We start from the raw sequence: 20489 nt of genomic DNA, 5'->3' as shown, positions 1-20489 counted from the left end.
GGAGATCTGTAGGAGCTCGAAGGGGTCAAGGGTTCCATCGTCGATTCGTCATCTTCCTCCCTTCTTCAACCTCCTTCTTCAGCGCCCCGCCGCCGCTCCGCCTCTTCTGAAAAAGCATGAGTCTTCGACCCCTCGTAGAGGAAGCCTCCTTCTTCAGCGCCCCGCCGCCGCTCCGCCTCTTCTGAAAAAGCATGAGTCTTCGACCCCTCGTAGAGGAAGCCTGGACCAACCACAAGGATGAAATCACCTATCCCCCTTCCGGAGGTGCGTCCTTACCTGCAATAATTGAAGCCTTGGGTGCCATTTTGTGGGGCGCCGCTCCTGACATATATTTTGCAGTGAGCAGCAGAGCACTTACCGTTTTTCGTAACCTAGAGTCGGTACGCTATGCACATGAGGCAGGCGATAAAGAAGCCTGGATGCAACGCATCTTGGACGTCTTGTTTCCCACTCCCACTCCCGATGCCAGCGCCCAGGGCAGTTCTGCACACGCTTTGCAACGAGCCTTCGACAGAAATTATGAGGACCCTGGAGGCCGCATTGTCTCCTATGTTCTGGGCTATGTCGACGCATGCTTCCACTTATGGGCCCACGATAGGGAGGGGTGGTACTCCCCATGCGCTCCCGTAGTCCAATCTAGTGGCTGGGGAAAATCCAGAGTGGTGAAACAGCTTGCGTGTGCTCCCCCCCATGTGGTGGTCTTTTATTTCTCTTTGCTCAAGCCTACATCTACAGGCTACCCTCGCTCGGATCCACAATTGCGGCAGCATTTTGTGAACATGTCCCGACCTGAGCATGCTTACGCCATCTTCTGGGCCTGCTTTGATTGGTTGGCCACACTTGATGTTCTAGACACGGCCGACATGTTCCACAGACATCAGAATTCGGACTATAGTGGCATACTTGACAGAATTTCAGTGGAACCAGAATGCTCTTTGCAGAGGATTCAGCAGGCATGGAGTGAGGTACAAGCAAAATTCTCAGGTTCTCTAAGAAAACCGGGCGTGCAGTTTTTGTTTGTGGTAGATGAAGCGAGGGAGCTTCTTTGTAATGCAAATGAAAATGCCTTCACTGTTTTCAGAAGAGCCTGCAGAGAATTGCCTGTTATTGATTATGCGGGATCATTTGTGTTGTTTATTGACACAACAGCAAGAGTTAGCAATTTCACCCCTGTCAGTAGGGAGGACCCCAGCGCCAGAGTGAGGACGGGTCTCAGAAAACTATTTGGGCCTTTATCAAGGCTCCCAACATTTAATCTATCTGTGACAGAAGAACCCTCCAACCTGAATGATGCTGCACTGCCGGTCAATTTGTTTGTACATGGCAGGCCATTGTGGGCTGCTCATCTGGAAAGCCAGGTTGAGGCATTTCCTCACCATGATCAGGCAGCAACGCAGGCAGCAATGCAGGCAGCAACAGGTGCATTGATAAATCTCACAAAACTCAAGCTTCTTGGAGGGCTAGAAGTAGATTCGGAGGAGGGGCTTCAAAAGTTGCAGTCTCCAGACATGTCATTAGTGTTCCTTGGCCGCCTTATAGGTGTAGATGTCTGTCCACAATCGATGGTTGCTCAGGAGCTTGTTGCATCCCACATGCGCGTTTGCCTGCACACATCGACAGACAGAGATTATGTGCTAACTATGGCCTTAGTTGAACCTGTTTTAGCTGAAGCAGCAGCACAGGTTCTGTGCAGGAGGAAATTGTTTGGTAGGCAGCTTGAGCAATTAAACTCTCTGCTCCTCAATGGCATTGCGAGTGCAGGAGAAAGGGGGGAGCTAGTAGCACGGTTTCTACTGCTTAATGCCATGGACAGTTTACCAAAGCATAATGGCTTCTCTACTCCTCAAGGGTTGGAAGCATTTCTTCAAGCTTTCTGCGTAAACTGGGGTGGATTCACATCATCATCATTACTCCATCTGAGAACAGCACGGGTATTTTTCAATGCATTTTACCGGTTTTTTGGTGCTGACCCTGTAATTGAAGATTTGAGGACATTTGTTAGGAAAGGTGGCGCCATGATATGCAATCGTGGGCAGCAGGCTTATGATCTATACATACCGCTTGTGTTCTGTAATCCTGAAGGAATATATGACTTGAGTGATGACAACTGCATAGGTTGTTTGGGAATACAAGTAAAAAACAGGAAGGGTGTGTTTGGCTCAACGAGCACCATTAACGAAATGAGAAGTTATCAGCAGAAGTTACTCATTACAGGGAAGGCAACGCCCAATGTTTTGATGCTGTTACATCTCGGTGGGGAGAAGACTCTTGAGGGGGCATCAGGGGGGATATCAAAGGAGTCAAGGAGAATAACAAGACACCAGAGTGCAAAGCAACTGGTAGTGGTACAGGAGACAAATACAGGGGTCATGTTTATTTTGGAGGGTTTTGATGCGGTTAATTGTCCAAATGAGTTTAGTGCTGTTCTCAAAACAATGCTTTGTGAATCGCCAGATCCGATGACCATCTTACAGGCACAGGATGCTGTTGAGAGAGAAACCAATGCACTTAAGAGCGTACTGTCTGATGTGTATCCAAAAGATGCAATATTTGAAGACCAAGGTACAAGCAGAAGCAATGTGCCCCGCATGGGAGGAGGAGGCAGCAATGAAGACGCTGGAAGCAGGGGCAAGAGGCATAAGAAAAGGGCAAAGAAGCCGCAAGTCAGCAGGGGGGGTGGAAGCGAAAGTCGCCTAGGGAAGAGGTAGAAAGAGATTCCGAAGACATGACATTCAGGAAGCTCAAGGCAGCAGGAAGGCAGGTCAGCAAAGGAGAACTCAGGACTGGTCCAGTTTTTGTAACACAATTGGTGGCAGAAAGGATATCTTGTATTTTGCTTAATTGTTTTGACAATAGCCCAGTGCAGAGGTAGAGAGAGCTTCTTAAAAGTTGAAGGCAGCAGCACAGAGAACAGAAAAATGGCAGGCTGGCAGTCAGGACTCACCAACTTGTGAGAGAGTTAGTGGTAAAAATGACTCTTTTTTGTGTGCTCGTAATAGTTTAATAATAGTATGCTCATAAGGGTGCTCTACTTGAAAGGCGCATTGATGGTATGAACCTTTGTGAAGATACTCTCCGAAGGTCAAGATTGCACTTTTTCTTGCTTTTTAAATCTAAACTTCAGCAGTATTAGCAGGCATGCAAGTTTCTTTTCAGATCTTTGACCACGCTAGGTTTTTTCTCTACATACAGAGATGTGCTTGTCCCGCTAGCGACCTTCTCTAAGGACTAGGGAGCTTTTGATAGAGCAGCTGAAATGATGAGCAATTTATACTATGCATGTTACAGTTTCTTTGTGGTTAGACTCTCATGAAGGCAAGATTGCAATTGCATTTCTAGGTAAGTGAGCATTGGCATATGCCTTCCTGTCACCCAACATTGCAGTGGTCGGCATCGCACTTTTGGGACCCACCTTGGTTTACAATTTAACCACTTGTCTCAGACTACAGACTATATCTTCTTACTATCCCATCGAACAGCGTAGAGACAGGGTGTCCATGAAGCATGTGGCTGTGGGCTGCCCGTTACTTTGGGATGCTGCCCTAGTATGTTCGAGATCTGACCTGACCTAGTCATTTGCAGAGATGACATGGTTTCTGTTGGGGAGAGGCGGCTGCAGGTGTGATTGCTAGAGTCTTGCCTGCATGTGTCTTCTCTTTTCCCATGCTGGATGTTTCTGAGAGTGTTGTTGGCCTTATGAGAGCAAAGAAATATCTATGGAATGCTTTGCAGCATGCACTCAATTGACAAATACGAACTACTAGCGTATTGAATTGTGTTGATGGTAAGAAACATCACTACAACAATTCACAATACAGTACCCCTGCAGAGCACAACCTGGACAATGGATTGTTTGAAGTGGGCAGCATCTTGGCTTCTCTAGAGATGTTGGGACTTCCTCTGTTGCATCACTTGTATTCTAGGGGGGCACTGTAGGACCATAGTCCAATTAATTCCCTCTGGACCCAACGCACCCTCCCTACAAATACACCCTAGGGCATCATTTGAAAGGTGCTCCTAGCTGGCTAGCCTTACCCCCCCTTTGATTGGGGTCTTCCCAATGTGATAGCACTACTATCCTTAAAGTTTTCAAAGAGTAAAGTCCAAGATGATTGTGCATGTACCACGCAGGTACAAGAGACTTCTACTATGGGATAGAACATTTGGTGTTGCATATTAGTATACATTAGTGCACATTTGGTGTTGCATATTAGTATACATTAGTGCACATTTGCATGCACATGTACATGATTGTACATACATGTGTTCACTATGTCAAGGTGGACCCTAGGCTTGTCGATCTCCATAATTTTTTTAATAATTTCTATATTGAATAAAAATTAATTATTTTATACGAAACAATGAATCTCTTTTCATAACAAATTTTACTCTAGGATAAAAGAGGTATCTTACATTCTCCCTCACTTAGGAGTCGAGATGTTCTCATCGAGTGAAGTTAGGGAAGTCCATGAATTCCTCCTTGCGCTACCAAGTGGCATCCTCGATGGGGTAAAACTTCCATTTTACAAGATATTCCCTTATGATAAGATTTCGAAGGGACTTTTGTCCATGGTCTCGAGAATAGCTTCGAGTTCGAGGCTCATCTGTCCTTGAGCTTCAAAAGAGATTTGTTCTCCATTTGATGTGCGACACATCAAGCACATACTTCTTGAGGAGACTGACATGAAAAACATTATGGATCCTTACTTCTAGTGGAAGAAGAAGCTCGTAAGCTTGCTCACCAATCTTATTTTAGTGATCACATAAGGTCCACAAAAACTTGGGAGATAGTTTCTTGTACTTTTTCAAGGATAAATAACTCCTCTTGGATTGTACTTGAAGAAACATCATATCTCCTTCCTCAAAGTGCTTTCTTAATCTCTTCTTATATTTGCATAAAATTTTTGCCTATCTTGAGAAGCTTTTATATCCTTTTTAATGTTACGCATATGATTTTATTTCCTCAAGCATCTGACGGGAACCTTCCACTCTAATTAATGGATTGGACCAGTTCAAGAGAGTAAGACAATCATATCCATACAAAGCCTTGAAGAGGATCATCTTAATGCTGTGATGATAAGAGACATTGTAAGCGAATTCTACTAGGTGCAAATAGTTCATCTATCTCTTGGGTTTGCATCCACAATATCTGTCTAGAGACAATGCTAAGGTTAAGAGATGTTCCTACTGCTCTTGAGAAAAAAGGCCATCCAAAATCTGGAGGTAAACTTGGCATCTCTTTCCACTGACAATTCTCATGGGCAACCCATGTAGCTTGAATATCTCTCTAAGGAATACTTTAGCTATATCAAAAGTGGTATAAGTCTTCTTAACTGGGATTAAATGAGTGACATTGTTAGCCGATCCACCACAACAAAGATGGAATCGTAACCACCATGCATTGTGGGAAGTCCAATAATGAAATCCATATTGATGCATTCCCACTTCATCTGTAGAATGTCAAAAGTGATCGCAATAGAAGGTTAGGCCTTGTGAGGGCCTTCATGGACATCATGATCCAATGCATCATTTATTGCATAATAAGGGACAATAACACCTCCTCTATGGCGATTCATTCTTTGCAATACTCTACTGAAACAGAAATAGCTCACTTATAAGAAAAACTCTTAGGAATATTGTCTCTCATAGATGACTTGAGATATTTAATCTTGAACCATATATTCATTTGCAAAAATTATTACAATTTGTAGAAGAAATCTCAATTCTTACTTTCAAATAATCTAAAGTAATGATTGCTCCCGACATACTCAAATTTGTCTGCTTAAGGAAAGTGGACTACGTCCACGAATCCTATAGGAATGTACTAAGCCCAATTGCTCTATAATTATGGCTAGGTTAAGGTTCTCTACTGCTGCTGCCTACTGCAGAACACAAGGTATTCCCTAACTCTATATCAATGATGAACTGATCGGTGGCAGAATTTCATCGTCTCGTGGCCACATCATAATGGCTATAAATGATCCGCCAAAGTAATGGAGCTCAAGGATAAAAGACAGGTATCAATCACTCTTGGTGGATATCCCTTCCTAGGTGGGCAAAGGCAATAGCTACAACTTCTTGACGTTGTCCTTGATTTAATGTCATCTCTATAACATAATTGAGGATTTTTAACTTAGTTGCAAAAAAAAAATCTAAGAAGGAAGAGATGACAATAAAGTAATTTTATTCCAAAAAATGTTATCCTTAAAGGAGGACCTTATACAAAAAGGCTTCACATGAAGTCTAGCTCTCATGGAGCGATGGTAAAATGAACAGGATAAGAGGCTTACAAGTGGGAAGAAACTCTCCCAATGTATGAATCTTATAGAGGAGCGATGGCAGGATAAGAGGCTTACAAGGTGGGAAGAAACTCTCCCAATGTATGAATCTTTTGGGGGGAGACATAATTACAAACAATCTTATAGAATTGCCTACAAATGCGATGATTCTGGAAGGTGACATTACTTATGAGACCTAACTTATCAAAGAGCATGAGCTTGATGACGTCAAGCTTCAGAAGACTATAATGGTTGGGATTTATAGACACATTCCATTCCATGAACCACATGCGATGCCTATAATACTTGGTCAGGAACAAGCGATCTTCAATCTCTTGAGCTCAAGTGAGGCGTTGGATATAAGGCTCTCCAAAGGTGTGAGCACACCGAAGGCAAAGGCAATGGAGTCACCTTCCTGTGCGAGTTCTCATACTCTGGATAAGAAACTTGGGGAATGGTGGCCATTTGCCATCTGAATGAAAGAAGGGAGGGGTATATACAAGATAACTTGAGATTCCATGGAATACACATGACAAGCGACAGTAGTACAAGTACTAAAAAGAAGATCTTTTATAATTATGAGTTTATACATTGATGGGTATACAAAAAGAATTATTACATCACTGGAAAAATTCTAGCTCTCAATGTGCCTCCAAATGTCGGAGAGAACATAAGGTACGTCTAACGACTACTAGGAATAATCATTTTAAGATATCAAAATTTGTTCTTATATTCTCGGATTCTATCTCCTATGTTCCTGTATATGACACAAGTTTTTTCCATTGCTAATTTCTTGTAAAGCAGAATGAGCTTGACATTGTCTTTGAACATGGGGGTTCCTATGGAGGTGAATACATGGATGTAGCATCCGAATCCCCATTTAAATCTTCATTCGTGGTGGTAGCCGGGTGGGAAACAGAACATCCTCGAAGTGTTGTAAACATTTTGCTTCTTATCGTCATCCATCTGAGTAAGGTGCTCGATGGGTGAAGAACATATCTTTGATTCCTGAAAGCTCAAATTCTCAGATAATCCAAAGTTTGCTGGCTCGTACACCATCTAAAATCCAAGGCACCAAAAGTCCTTTTATTTAGATGGCAAGGAAAATTATTCACAAGGGATTTATGCCTAGAGTTCCACTCTACCTACAACCTTTTTCTCTAATACCAGCTGTGAGGTTCCCTCTACCTAATCTAGATCAACATACGCAGTGGAATTCCTTACACACGATAGAGGGATCCCGCACTCGGGGCCTTGTACCACACTTTTCCATGATAGGCCGTTTTGGAAACCTCAACACGATTTAACCAAGGGGACTCGCACATGGATAATGGGTGCAATTCCTCGATGTACTCTTAGAATAATGCAGGAGATGAATCATGGTACATGGATTTAGGTGCTTCAAACCACATGACTTGTTAGAGTGGTTTGAAAGGATGCAACCATGCCCCCACTGCCACCACAACACTCACCACCACCACCACCACCACCACTACGACGCCTATGATAGCGGTTAGACGAATGACCCGAGGGTGGTGTTTGGGTAGGAGATGGTACGCGGGTAATAGTGGTCATGGTTGGGGGTGCGATGTGCCAGCCTCGGGGAAGGGTAAAGAAATCCCAAGCAATGGCTTGTTGGTCAGGACTGTCTTGTGCAATGAAAGCCCAAAACTGAGGGTTGGTTGGTTGGGGGGTGTAGCCAAGGGTGTAACCAGGGGTGTAGCCAACTAGGGTGTAGCCATGGGTGATATCCGGAGTATAGGAGTCGTCCATGTCTAAAACATAAACATTAAAAAAATAAACATTTATAAGCATAAGCATACTTTAAATAAAAAATCATAAGATAAGAGCTCTATGCATAGCTATAGGGAGCTTAAACATAGAGCTCTATGCATAGCTATACATGCATAGAGCTCTTTGCATAGCGTTGCATGCATAGAACTCAAGCATAGAGCTCTATGCATAGCTATACATGCATAGAGCTCTTTGCATAGCGTTGCATGCATAAGAGCTCTATATACATATAAGAGCTCTATGCATAGCTATATAGCATTGCATAGAGCTTAAGCATAGCTATATAGCATTGCATAGAGCTTAAGCATAGAGCTTAAGTATAGAGCTATACATGCATAGAGCTCTATGCATAAGCTATGCATCCATAAGAGCTCTATGCATTGAGATAGAGCTCTATGCATGCATAGCTTATGCATAAGCTCTATGCATAGCTATACATGCATAAGAGCTCTATGCATAAGCTATGCATCCATAAGAGCTCTATGCATTGAGATAGAGCTCTATGCATGCATAGCTTATGCACATAAGAGCTCTATGCATAAGCTAGGCTTATGCATGCATACTTTAAATAAAAAATCATAAGGCAAGAGCTCTATGCATAAAGCTTAAACATAGAGCTCTATGCATGCATAGAGCTTAAGCATAGAGCTCTATGCATAGCTATACATGCATAGAGCTTAAGCATAGCTATACATGCATACAGCTCTATGCAAAGTGTTGCATGCATAAGAGCTCTATATACATAAGATCTCTATGCATAGCTATATAGTTATGTATGCATAGAGCTCTATGCATAAAGCTTAAACATAGAGCTCTATGCATGCATAGAGCTTAAGCATAGAGCTCTATGCATAGCTATACATGCATAGAGCTTAAGCATAGCTATACATGCATACAGCTCTATGCAAAGTGTTGCATGCATAAGAGCTCTATATACATAAGATCTCTATGCATAGCTATATAGTTATGTATGCATAGAGCTCTATGCATAGCTCTACATGCATAAGCTCTATGCATAGCTATGCATACATAGAGCTTAAGCATGGTGCTCTATGCATAGCTATACATGTATAGAGCTTAAGCATAGAGCTCTATGCATAAAGCTCTATACATAGTGTTGCATGCATAAGAGCTCTATGCATAGCTATATAGTGTTGCATGCATAGAGCTCTATACATAGCTCTACATGCATAATCTCTATACATAGCTATGCATACATAGAGCTTAAGCATGCATAGTGTATGCATAAGAGCTCTATGCATACGCTATGCATGCATAGAGCTAAGCTTATGCATAGAGCTTAAGCTATACATAGCTCTACATGCATAATCTCTATGCATAGCTATGCATACATAGAGCTTAAGCATGCATAGTGTATGCATAAGAGCTCTATGCATACGCTATGCATGCATAGAGCTAAGCTTATACATAGAGCTTAAGCTATGCATAAGCTAAGCTTATGCATAGAGCTTAAGCTATGCATGCATATGCATTGACATAGAGCTCTACATGTATATGCATTGACATAGAGCTCTATGCATGGTAAAAAAATTTGATATTAAAAAAAAATTTAAGATAGAGCATAAAACAAAAGTATAAAGCAAGAGCTAACCTTTGATGGGGATAGAGCTAACCTTTGATGGGGAATGGTTTGAGAATGACTAAAAGTGAAGCCCTTGCATGTTTAAAAAAATAGAAAAATTTGATTTAGTAAAAAAAAAAATGGGGACATTACGAGAGAGGAGAGCTTACCTTGACTAGACAATAGAATAGGTAGTAATAGAGACAGATCTTGCACAAAACCCCAAAAAAAATCATAAAATTTCGTGTTAGAAAATTGAAAAAAAAATCACAAAAATCAACAAATCAGGCGACATTGTAGGACAATACACATGGGTATAGCAAGATTCGGGGGAGAGTAGAGGTGTAGGATAGCCGGGGGGAGGGGGGGGAAGGGGGGGAGAGATACCAAACCCTCCTCCTTCAAAGCTCTTCTCCAAAAAGTCATTAAAGTCTTCTTGGGTTTTGTCGTTGTATTTTTAATTTTTGTCGGTATAAACGTCAAAAAAATCATCGAAAAAAATATCGGTATAAGCGTTCCAAAAAGCGTCGGAATAATCGTCACAAGAAACGTCGAAAAAAATATCGAAAAATATAATTTCATATTCCGACTGGTTTTTCGACGTTTTTTTTGACGTTTTTATCGAAGCTTTTTCCGACGCTTTTATCGATGATGTTACAGACGGATATATGGAGGACGAGATATTTTATATTCGAAAAACTCAAGGACCTATGAAATTCAAATGTATTTCCCGTCCTGACCCTTTTCACATTATTGGATTTAAACTTTGACGGACTAGACAACGGCCTAATATATAAGAGACCCTTCCCTCCCTCCCAAAAACCCAAATTGACGATCATGTATATCGAGAACACTACAAACACATCATCTCGTCCTAGCGAAGAGGAAAATGCGTGTCCTTGCAACATGTGTAAGTACCAAATCTCTCGAGCGACGACGACGGATTTGTAACGATCATGAAAGAAAGAATGGTATATTTCCAGTTGAGCATCTAAATGCCTTACTTGGTCTAAATGTGCGTGTTGAGACAATGATGAGCTGATCAACTTCTTGGATCTTCAACCCGAGCGGAGTAGACGTACAACCATCCAAGCAAGTACTACTCAGCCTCATGTTAAAGAAGAAGCTATGGTGGACTCTCAGGCAACTTTGGAACAAGACATGGATGACATGATAGATGCCCTCCATGACGCACCGAAAATAACACATGAAATGGGCGGTGTCCACCACCGTCGAGGCATGGAGCCGGCCTCGAGAGAAGAGCAAGAGTTACGTAGGCTGGCTCTCGTACGCCTCTTTATCATGGTGCACGTATATCTATTCTGCACACTTGTCTCACCATGCTAAACTTGCAATCAATATTTGGATGGTCTGATACTAGCGTATCAAAACTTTTCGCATAAGTACTTATTACCCTTTCTATTTTTATCTCTTTTTTTATTTTTTCTAATCATCATGGCCAATATGACAGATCATTAGAACAAATATTGCCAGAGAGCAACGAGATGCCTGCAGATCGTACGCGTGCAAAATCCATCTTACAATCCTTAGGTATGGACTATAATTCTTACCATGCTTGTCCAAATGATTATGTTTTCTATCGACATGAACACGCAGATATTGCACAATGTCCACGATGTGGAGAATCTAGATATAGAAAAGATATATAGATATTGCACAATGTCCACGATGTGGAGAATCTAGATATAGAAAAGATATCCAAGGAGAAAGGGTTCCCGCAAAAGTACTCGGGCACTTTCCTATCATTCCACGAATTCAGGCCATGTTCAAGTGTAAATCCATAGCGTTTATGATGTCTTGGCATCAAACCGCTAGATCTACGGACGATGTTATGCGCGTGTCTGCTGATTGCCCTGCATGGAGACACATGGAAGAGAAGTGGCCAGAGTTTAATGAGGAATCTCGTAACATTCGCCTCGGGCTAGCTATGGATTGTGTGAACCCGTTTGGTCTTAAAAGTTCAACATGGAGCACATGGCCCATTTGTCTTGTGAACTACAATCTTCCACCATGGTAAGCAATAAAGAAAGGGCATCTTTTGCTCTCATTGATAGTCCCTGGGAAGTACAAGGTAGCTAACATGGATGTGTACTTAGCCCCATTAATAGAGGAGCTACAAAGATTGTGGGAAGGAATTGATGTTCATGACATGTCAAAGAGGTTTGGACAAAGGGATTTCTCATTACGAGGAATACTAATGTGGACTATGCATGATTGGCCAGGCTACGGAGAATGCAGTGTTAATTAGCTATTTTTCTAGCATCAATATTGTAAATATCTATAATGGTCTTCTAATATCTACGGAGAATGCAGTGCTAATTAGCTATTTTTCTAGCGTCAATATTGTAAATATCTATTTTTCTAGCGTCAATATTGTAAATATCTATAATGGTCTTCTAATATTATTTATTTTGATACAGGACTGTCATACTCTGGATACAATGCATGCCCTTTGTGTGGACCTAGGCTAGAGGCTCGTCATTCAAAAAGCTTGAGAAAGATGGTGTATGAGGGTCACAAGAAGTATCTGCCAGAGGACCATTACCTACGTGATGGCTATTTGGGTCAGCCTCCACCTCAATTAAAGGAAAAGGAAAGCGATTGGAAAAGAGCATGGGAGGACAACGAAGGGTCTCCACTCCCCGAAATGAAGCGATTCTCCATCTTCTACCAACTACCATATTGGGATGATCTTCTAATTAACCATTTGCTTGACCCTATACATATTTTTAAAAATATAGCCGTGGTGCTTTGGAAGACTATTACTGGGGCCAATGAGAGCAAGGGCCAAAGGGAGGATTTACAGTTCATTAATCGTATGCAACACTTATGGCCACGAACCAAAGCTAATGGTAAGCTACTACTACTTAAAGCTCATTGGGTATTGACAAAAGACGAGAGGAAGCTCAAGTTAAGAAGTGCATTTCAGAGTTTCGTACTCCGACTGGCTGCATGCACTGCCTAAAGGGGGCATTTACAAAGGACAATGAGCTCTCCGCTTGAAATCACACGATTGGCACAAGTTCTTGCAATTTGTCTTGCCAGTGGCAATAAAGGGTTGCCTCACCGACAACATAAGGGATACAATATACAAGATTGGATCCGTGGTCCGTTGGATTTCATTGAAGGAGATAAGACAAGAAACTTTGGAAGTAGCCCGCTTAAATGCCATAGAAGCAGCTACATTGGTGGAGAAGTTTCTCCCAACTAGCACATTAACCATACAGATGCATCTTCTAGTTCATGTTGTGGATGAGGTGGCAGTGGGTGGTAAGGGTCGTCCATTCACGTTGGATGTTTTTTTTGGAGAGGTTCATGAAGACACTAAAAGGGTTTGTCCGTCAAAGAGCTCACCCAGAGGGAAGTATGGCAATGGGATGGCTTGTGCAAGAATCCCTAGTGTACATCACAGAGTTTCTTAGTACCTCGGACCCTGAAATGCCAAAATTATGGTCAATAGAAGTGGATGATATGATAGTTGGAGAAGCGCCACAAGGACATGGGATTGAGAGAACGATGGATGTGGCCTTACGAGACAAGATCAATAAATTTTGCATCTTAAACTCAGGTAGTATGCAAAAGTGGATCGAGCGATACGGAGAGGCCAAGAACGAAAGGAATCAAGCTCATCAAGCTTTTTGAAGGAGCCAGACTACTGCTCGCCAACCATACCCTCCATCACTTGCTATACTTCCAGACTTTCCATCAAGTAGATGGCTCCAACAAACCTTACAAGATTCAAAACTTCACGGTGAAGTTATAACGGATGAGGAAGAGGAGCTTGCATATGGTTGTGACTATCATGTAAGTAATTTCATTCATTCTTGGCCTTGATATGTACACTTGTTCTCCAAATATTGTTTACAACTTCTCCATAAATTAACAGATGATATGTTATGTTCTTCTATATAGTACCAAAAAAATTTGCAGCACTGTGGTCACATGGATGCCATTTTTGAGTGGAACGGATCGATTAGAAGAGAACAACGTTCGATTGTGGTATTAAAGCAAATTTTATGCAAGAAAGCCGTGCTAGTGATTCAACCAGGTAATCCACTGTACTACATCCTCTCCCATGTGGAAAGCACGTGAATCCCCCAAATCCTGGCCATCCCCAGCTGCTTGCCCATTGGCAGACACACCAGGATGGCTGTGAGGGTCGGGGGTGCGTGGTATGGGACACGCATGCCTTGGAGGTGTGGGAGCTACCATGGATCGTGACTAATTCTTTAGTAAAAGAATGCTTCTCATTGATAATTTCTTATTTCAAAACCAAACTCTAAGCTTGTTAAGCTAGAGATTAAGAAAATGGTATTTTTTTTGCTTTTATGTTAACAAAATAATGGTTAATTCTTTTATATTATTTATAAGTAGTTAAAAACTACTTTAATTGAATCTAAATGAGAAAGAGATATTCCTATCAATTTGGAAAAAGAGGAATAATGAAAATAGCTTAATCTAGTGGAATAATCATAATTAAGTTTATGATTATGGTTAAAATTATGATTTAAATTCATAGTTTAGATTTAAGCTTAAGAATATATTTTCTATCATATTTGCATTAAAATGGTTTATTCTTTTAAGAAAAATTAAAAATTATCAGTAATAGCTAGCGAAGCTATGGCAAAATTTTCAAAAAATAATACATATCTTATTTCTATGCATAATGCTAAAAGAGGACTTCCTACCATATTCTAAGATTGGACATCCTATGCAAAAAGAATGATTTTTATCATATTCATGGAAAATAAATTTTTAGTATTTACGCATAAATAATTAATTAAGAAAAAGAAGAATTTTTTATAAATTTATTTTATGCATAAGAAATTGTTAAATGATAAAAGAGGAATTCCCATGACATTCGAAATTCAATCATTTAAATACAAAAAGAGGAATTTCAAGCATATTCAAAAAATGGATATTTGTATTTAATTCAAAGAGAAAATTTTATGGTATTTTAAGTAGAGAAAGGTTTAAATTAATTTTGATGATAAAAGAGGAATTTTCACCATAATTTCACCTAAAAACTTAGGATTGATAATTAAATTTATGGAAAGAAAATTCTTAGATGTTTTATATGGATAAATCACCAAATTGATATTTACCCAAAATGGATTAATGGAAGAAGAGTATTCCCGTATAGAACTATTTCTTAATCTATTATGGTTAAGAAATGAAATTCATAAAGTTAGAATTTTCCTTACGGTTAGAAGTTGAGTAGATGTTTATCTGAAGAAAATCCTTAGGAATCAAAGTTAGAAGTAAACCAAATAATTTTGGTTAATCCACGACTGTGAGAATGGTGGCCAGTAAACTACTTGCCCATCTCTCTAATCTGAATCAAGCAAAAACCTCGTGGACCAATTCCAAATTTTGAAACAAAGAATAGACTGCCGTTGAATTAGCGTAGTTTTCCCTTAACCGAAATCACCAAGAATCTAGTTGAAAATTCAATCAAATGATGGGTAGATTACCCTGGTGAGAGATCAATGATTCTCATTATGAAAATCTGGATAAAGGGAAAAGGGTTTTGTTGAACCAATCTCGAACAGGGAATTCTACTTGCATAGAACCTCTGTTTTCTTTAAAGGACTCTTTTACGCCAAAATGCTGGAGGAATCATTTGGTATGTGTTTAACTAAGGAGAGACTCGTTGTTGCAACAGCTGGCAGGGAGTCGTCGAGGGACGTCTCTTGCGACAAAGCCTGCCGAGGTCTTGACCAGCCTCGGTATGGTTAAAATGGTACACTTCTGGTAGGATAGGCGAGGACCTACGAAGCGATCCCTGAGTGAAGTGCTAGGACACCTAAGTAGGATCCTAGAGGGTTCTGACCAAGTGATGCACGGGCTTGCGATTTCTAGGACACCCATGCGTACGTCGAGGAAGATACAAATGAACTGAAAAGAATTACTTTTTTGAACTAAATTTTGATATTGGATCTTGTTGGTTGACTAGCTGGTCTTCAACGGAGAGTCCGAGTGATATATTTTGTAAAACAATGAACTCAATATTTTGGAGGATTATGATCAGTAATACTATGATTTCATTGAAAGATTGTTTTAAAGACTATCTGTTATAATGGTAATTTCATATTGGGTGTGTAAGTGGTAATTTCATATTGGGTGTGTAAGTGGTATGCCTACCTTAAATTTTGCTTGAAGCACCGGCTAGGGGGTCTGGGAACTCTGTGGACACATGGGAACTTATTTGAATGTGTGTGTGTGTGTGTGTGTGTGTGTGTGTGTGTGAGAGAGAGAGAGAGAGAGAGAGAGAGAGAGAGAGAGAGAGAGAGAGAGAGAGAGAGAGAGATCACTTCGACAGTTAAACCCCTTGCTAAAGGTAACACTTTAGCGGAGATGAATTTCACAAATTTCATGAAAGCACTCTAAGAGGTAATGAAGACCAATAGAGCCCTTGAAAACGTACGTATGTACCCAAGGAGAGAGCTTCAATGGTGCTCAATCTGCCAACAAGGACATTCGACCAGTGAGTGTCCAGTCCTTAAGGGCACGCTATGATGGTAATTGTGCTTTTTGTGGATGTTATGGTCATGAGGCTTCACAGTGCGCACGTGTTTGCAAACCCCTCCTAATGCTTCTAGGCCTCAACAGTTGGCTTTACCCGGCCCCATCATAGCCCATGATCCATAATGCGTGCAACAAATAGCTTAACCCAATGTGGATCAAATGACATAACAACCCATTGCAAGGGGGATTTACAATGCACAAAATGTGTCGTTACCACCAATTTTGGGACCTCAACCTCCACCCCCGAGGATCACACCTCTTAATCAAATAAGCTTGGAGGCGCCTATTAAAATTACCAAGAATATAGGGTTGATGTCAAACCCACTCCCACAACTTTGAGGACCCCACAGAGCTTCATCCTTCTGATTATTATGTGGTGGATGGCAGAGAGGGAATCAAGCCAATTTACCAACTTGTTGTGATGGACAAGGGCCAGTACATTAATGCCACAACTAGAAGAATGCCTCTTCAATGTTACCACTATCAAGGTCCCCATCGAGTTTTGAAATGCCCTTTAAAGTTTACTCATCTCAACCAAGTAGTGCTCTCAACCAAGTAGTGCTCTCAAACATGCCACCGGCTACTTGTAACCATTGTGGAATAGATCATTAGATTAAGGACTAGCCCAACAAGATTGTGGTGACAAGCCCACAAAAAGGACCCATCATCACGCCCCTAAACATGATTGGGGTAAGTAATCAAACTCAAAGGCAGATCCTAAAAAATCTAGATCACACATCTGCCTGGCTACAAGCCCGAAACCAACATGTTCTCAAGCAATGATCTATGGCCTTGGTAGCATAATCTAAGAAGAATAAAAAAAAATAGGAGAAAAAAGTCGATTAAGAATTGGAAAATAAAGGAAACCAAAAAGACAAATCTTGGGACGCCTCAAGAGCCATTCTTCATTAGGGACCTAAATGAGGACTCGGACTCCTTGGACACAAGGGATGATTTTGAACAAGGTAGGGAAATACCCTCCAAAACCAAGAGCACAGGGAAGGAGACCCCACAGGAACATGCAATTCTTGAAACTAGATCACACAAAACAAAACTTGGCTCTTATCCTATGACGACCCTCAAAAGGAGATTGAGAAACTCCACAAAATTGGTGATTTAGTTACAAAAACCCAAGAGGAGCTTTAGCCAAAAACCCAAGAGGAGCTTTAGCCAAAAACCCAAGTAAGTGATAGTCTTAGACACTCTAGTACCTTAACGCCTACTGAGATTTGCAAACCTCTAGATGTGTTGAGTGTCATCATGGAAGAGACTGAGGCCTCCATCCCTCATAGTTTGATCCCTGATTGGTTCAAACCATACGGAAACCTTGAGCCCATCTCGGAAAAGGATTTTCTAGTCTCACCAGCACCTACTTATGGAAAAGGAGGTCATGAACGCACCACTAAATATCCCCAAAGTGCTAAACTTTATGGCATCACAAACCAATACAGCTATAACCGCCCGATTGAGTGGAGATCTTGAATTGTTTGAAGTGATGAGAGCTCTCCTTAATGTAGAGCTCAATGTCGAATTACCACCATTTGCTGACATACATAAGGCACATCCCCAATATACAATGGTGGAGACACCTCGAGTTATACCCAAATCAATAGTCCCAATGGAAGAAGAAAATTCCAAATCTATGTTTAAAATTCCACTTAACAAAATGCACTACTAGAGCGATAACAGCCAAGGGCATCATAGTAATGGGAGTCCTAGATGGTGATGCTGCAGGAGTGAGCATAATCACCAAGAAATGTTGGGAGAAGATGGCCAGGCCACGTCTAGAAGTCTTAGACATCATTTTTAACATGGCTGACGGGACTTTCGCCAAACCTATTGGGATGCTACGAGATTTAAAGATCAAGGTTCTCAAACATCGGGTTAAACATACCTTCATTGTTATGGACTTTTCCAAACAACAAGAATCATATGAAATGATGGACACCTGTTTATGAGAGAGAAGCAAAGATGGTACATGACTGGTCTAAGAACCATGTCTACCTCCAATTCAATGTTTCCATCATCAAGGTTGATCTTGTGACTAGCCGTGTACATCCTATGGATGACTTTTTGAAAACCGTTCAGACACCACCTCTATGCTTGTAGAGAAGAGACTGAGGCAGAAAAGGATCTAGCCCACAAGGATGTGGACAAAAAAGATATTAAGCCTGAAGATAATCTTAACTGGATACATATGATGACTACAAATGATAGTTGGGGAGATAGAGGATCGACATGGGTTACACCTAATGGGTTGGTGAGGAGCTCCCTAAGGTTGTGCCCCTACGAATGATTCGTGCTTTATCTTTCGATACTGAGGCGATACATTATAGTAAACTTGAGTCCACATGGGAGGACTTAGGCTCAAGCACCAATAGTAATGAGGGGTCTAAAACAGAGCCTGAAAGCGACACCAAACTCCTTAGGCACCACAAGAAAACTAGATTCCACAACATCCAAAGAAACTGCAGAGAGGAGAAGCTCTGAATCTGATATAGTTCCCAATCTGAAGAAAGGGATGAAGTTCGTCAAGATGCTAAGGAGCATCTCCGAAGATGGAGGAGACGTAAACGCTATGCAATGAATCATCATAAAAGGCTTCAAGAAATAACCACTACTATCATCTAATGGATCCAATACATCGGTGTAGTTAACTTACATCCAAAGTTTATTAGATGATTGGGGAGAGGAGTTACAAAAGGTCAAGCATTGTAGACCATCTCTAATTGATATAGCTAAGGTGGAAGTCTTTGATGAACCAAAACCGAGTTGCTCAACTAGAAGGAAACAAAATTGTAAACTTGCACAAAAGGAATGAGAGGCTAAGGCTACAGCTAAAGCAGCTGATGAAGGAAAGGAAAATGAGCCTGATTTGTGCCCAGCACACCTGAGTATTACAAGTCATAAACGATAGGGGAATGCAAGTTAGTGTTTGATAATGCCAAACGTAACCCCACAAGTGAGAGTGGAGGAGTCTATGATGGGCCTGCAGAGATCAAGAAAGTAGAGCCAAACTAGGAGAAGATCGTAAGCCTGTCTACATAGACAAGGACTTAAATAAGACCAAGGAGGCTCAACTTGTAGCTCTCCTTAAGGAGTATAGGGATTTCTTTGCATGGACATACCATGATATGAAGGGAGTTCCTGCAAAGGTGGTATAACATACCATCCCCATGGTAACCAAAGTTAAACTAGTCTGACAGCGACCCTATATCCAATCAATCCCAAATATGCAAGCATTGTTAAGGAAGAAATTGATAAACTCATTGAGTATGGATTCATCTATGAGATTGAACACTTGTAATGGGTCTCACCTATTATGGTTGTGCCCAAGAAGAATGGAAAACTTAGAGTGTGCATTGATCTAGTGAATGCTACCACGCTCAGGCCTACTATCACTACCCCTTGCCATATTTAAAACATGTGCTCGAACGAGTTGCAAGGAAGGAGGCTTATAGCTTTTTGGATGGATACTCAAGCTATAATCAAATTTCAATCGCACTACCCCTTGCCATATTCAAAACATGTGCTCGAACGAGTTATAGGCAAGGAGGCTTATAGCTTTTTGGATGGATACTCAAGCTATGATCAAATTTTGATCGTACCTGAGCATGGTGTATATGTTTACAGAGTTATGCCATTTGGTCTAACCAACACACTTGCCATGTTCCAAAGGCTTATAAATATTGTCTTTAAGGACTTTTTAAGAAAGTTTCTTGAAGCTTTCTTGGAATATTTATGCATTTATTCATCTTGGAAAGAGCACCTAGGATGCCTAAAAAAGGTTTTTAAAAGTTATCGATTTTATCGCATATCCATAAACCCTTAAAATGCCAATTTTGTGTGAAACACATAGTTATTCTTGGGCATATAGTGTCCAAAAATGGGGGTTTCCACATTGATGAGAGCAAATTCAAAGTCATCTTGGAATTACCCCCACCAACAAACTACAAGTGAGTCCATAGATTCATGGGCCATGTCGGGTACTACCGTCGGTTTATTCTTTTCTATGTAGAAAAATTTACCCTTTGCACAAGCTATTAATTGTAGTTATATGGACCAGGGAGTGTCAACAAGATTATGATGCGCTTGTGAATACCTAACTGGGATCTCATCTTTCATGTGCACATTGATATCTCTAATTTTGTAATTGGATGTGTCCTAGCACAACCAAGGGAGCACAAATTAGACTCTCCTATAAGTTTTACAAGTCAACCAACTAGATGAAGCCAAGATAAACTACATCACTACTAAGCATAAAGGGTTAGTAATGGTCTATGTTG

General features: G+C 40.9%; 1 protein-coding gene and 1 pseudogene across 1 annotated transcript; both read left to right on the top strand.

Annotated features, from left to right (window-relative positions):
• The first annotated feature begins 12 nt into the window (after positions 1 to 12).
• Positions 13 to 3144, top strand: LOC147602807 (uncharacterized). The gene has a single exon (XM_086797524.1). It carries the CDS (start codon positions 192 to 194, stop codon positions 2706 to 2708), a length of 2517 nt encoding a protein of 838 aa, XP_086653650.1. The 5' UTR covers positions 13 to 191; the 3' UTR covers positions 2709 to 3144.
• Positions 3145 to 11207: 8063 nt separating this feature from the next.
• Positions 11208 to 13317, top strand: LOC147602806 (uncharacterized; annotated as a pseudogene).
• The last annotated feature ends 7172 nt before the right edge of the window (positions 13318 to 20489 follow it).

The sequence above is a fragment of the Cibotium barometz genome, chromosome 66, assembly GCF_041138505.1.
Source record: "Cibotium barometz isolate CiBa-2024 chromosome 66, ASM4113850v1, whole genome shotgun sequence".
Taxonomy (NCBI): Eukaryota; Viridiplantae; Streptophyta; class Polypodiopsida; order Cyatheales; family Cibotiaceae; genus Cibotium; species Cibotium barometz.
The sequence above is the reverse complement of the archived record's forward strand: the minus strand, read 5'-3'. Positions and strand labels throughout refer to the sequence as shown.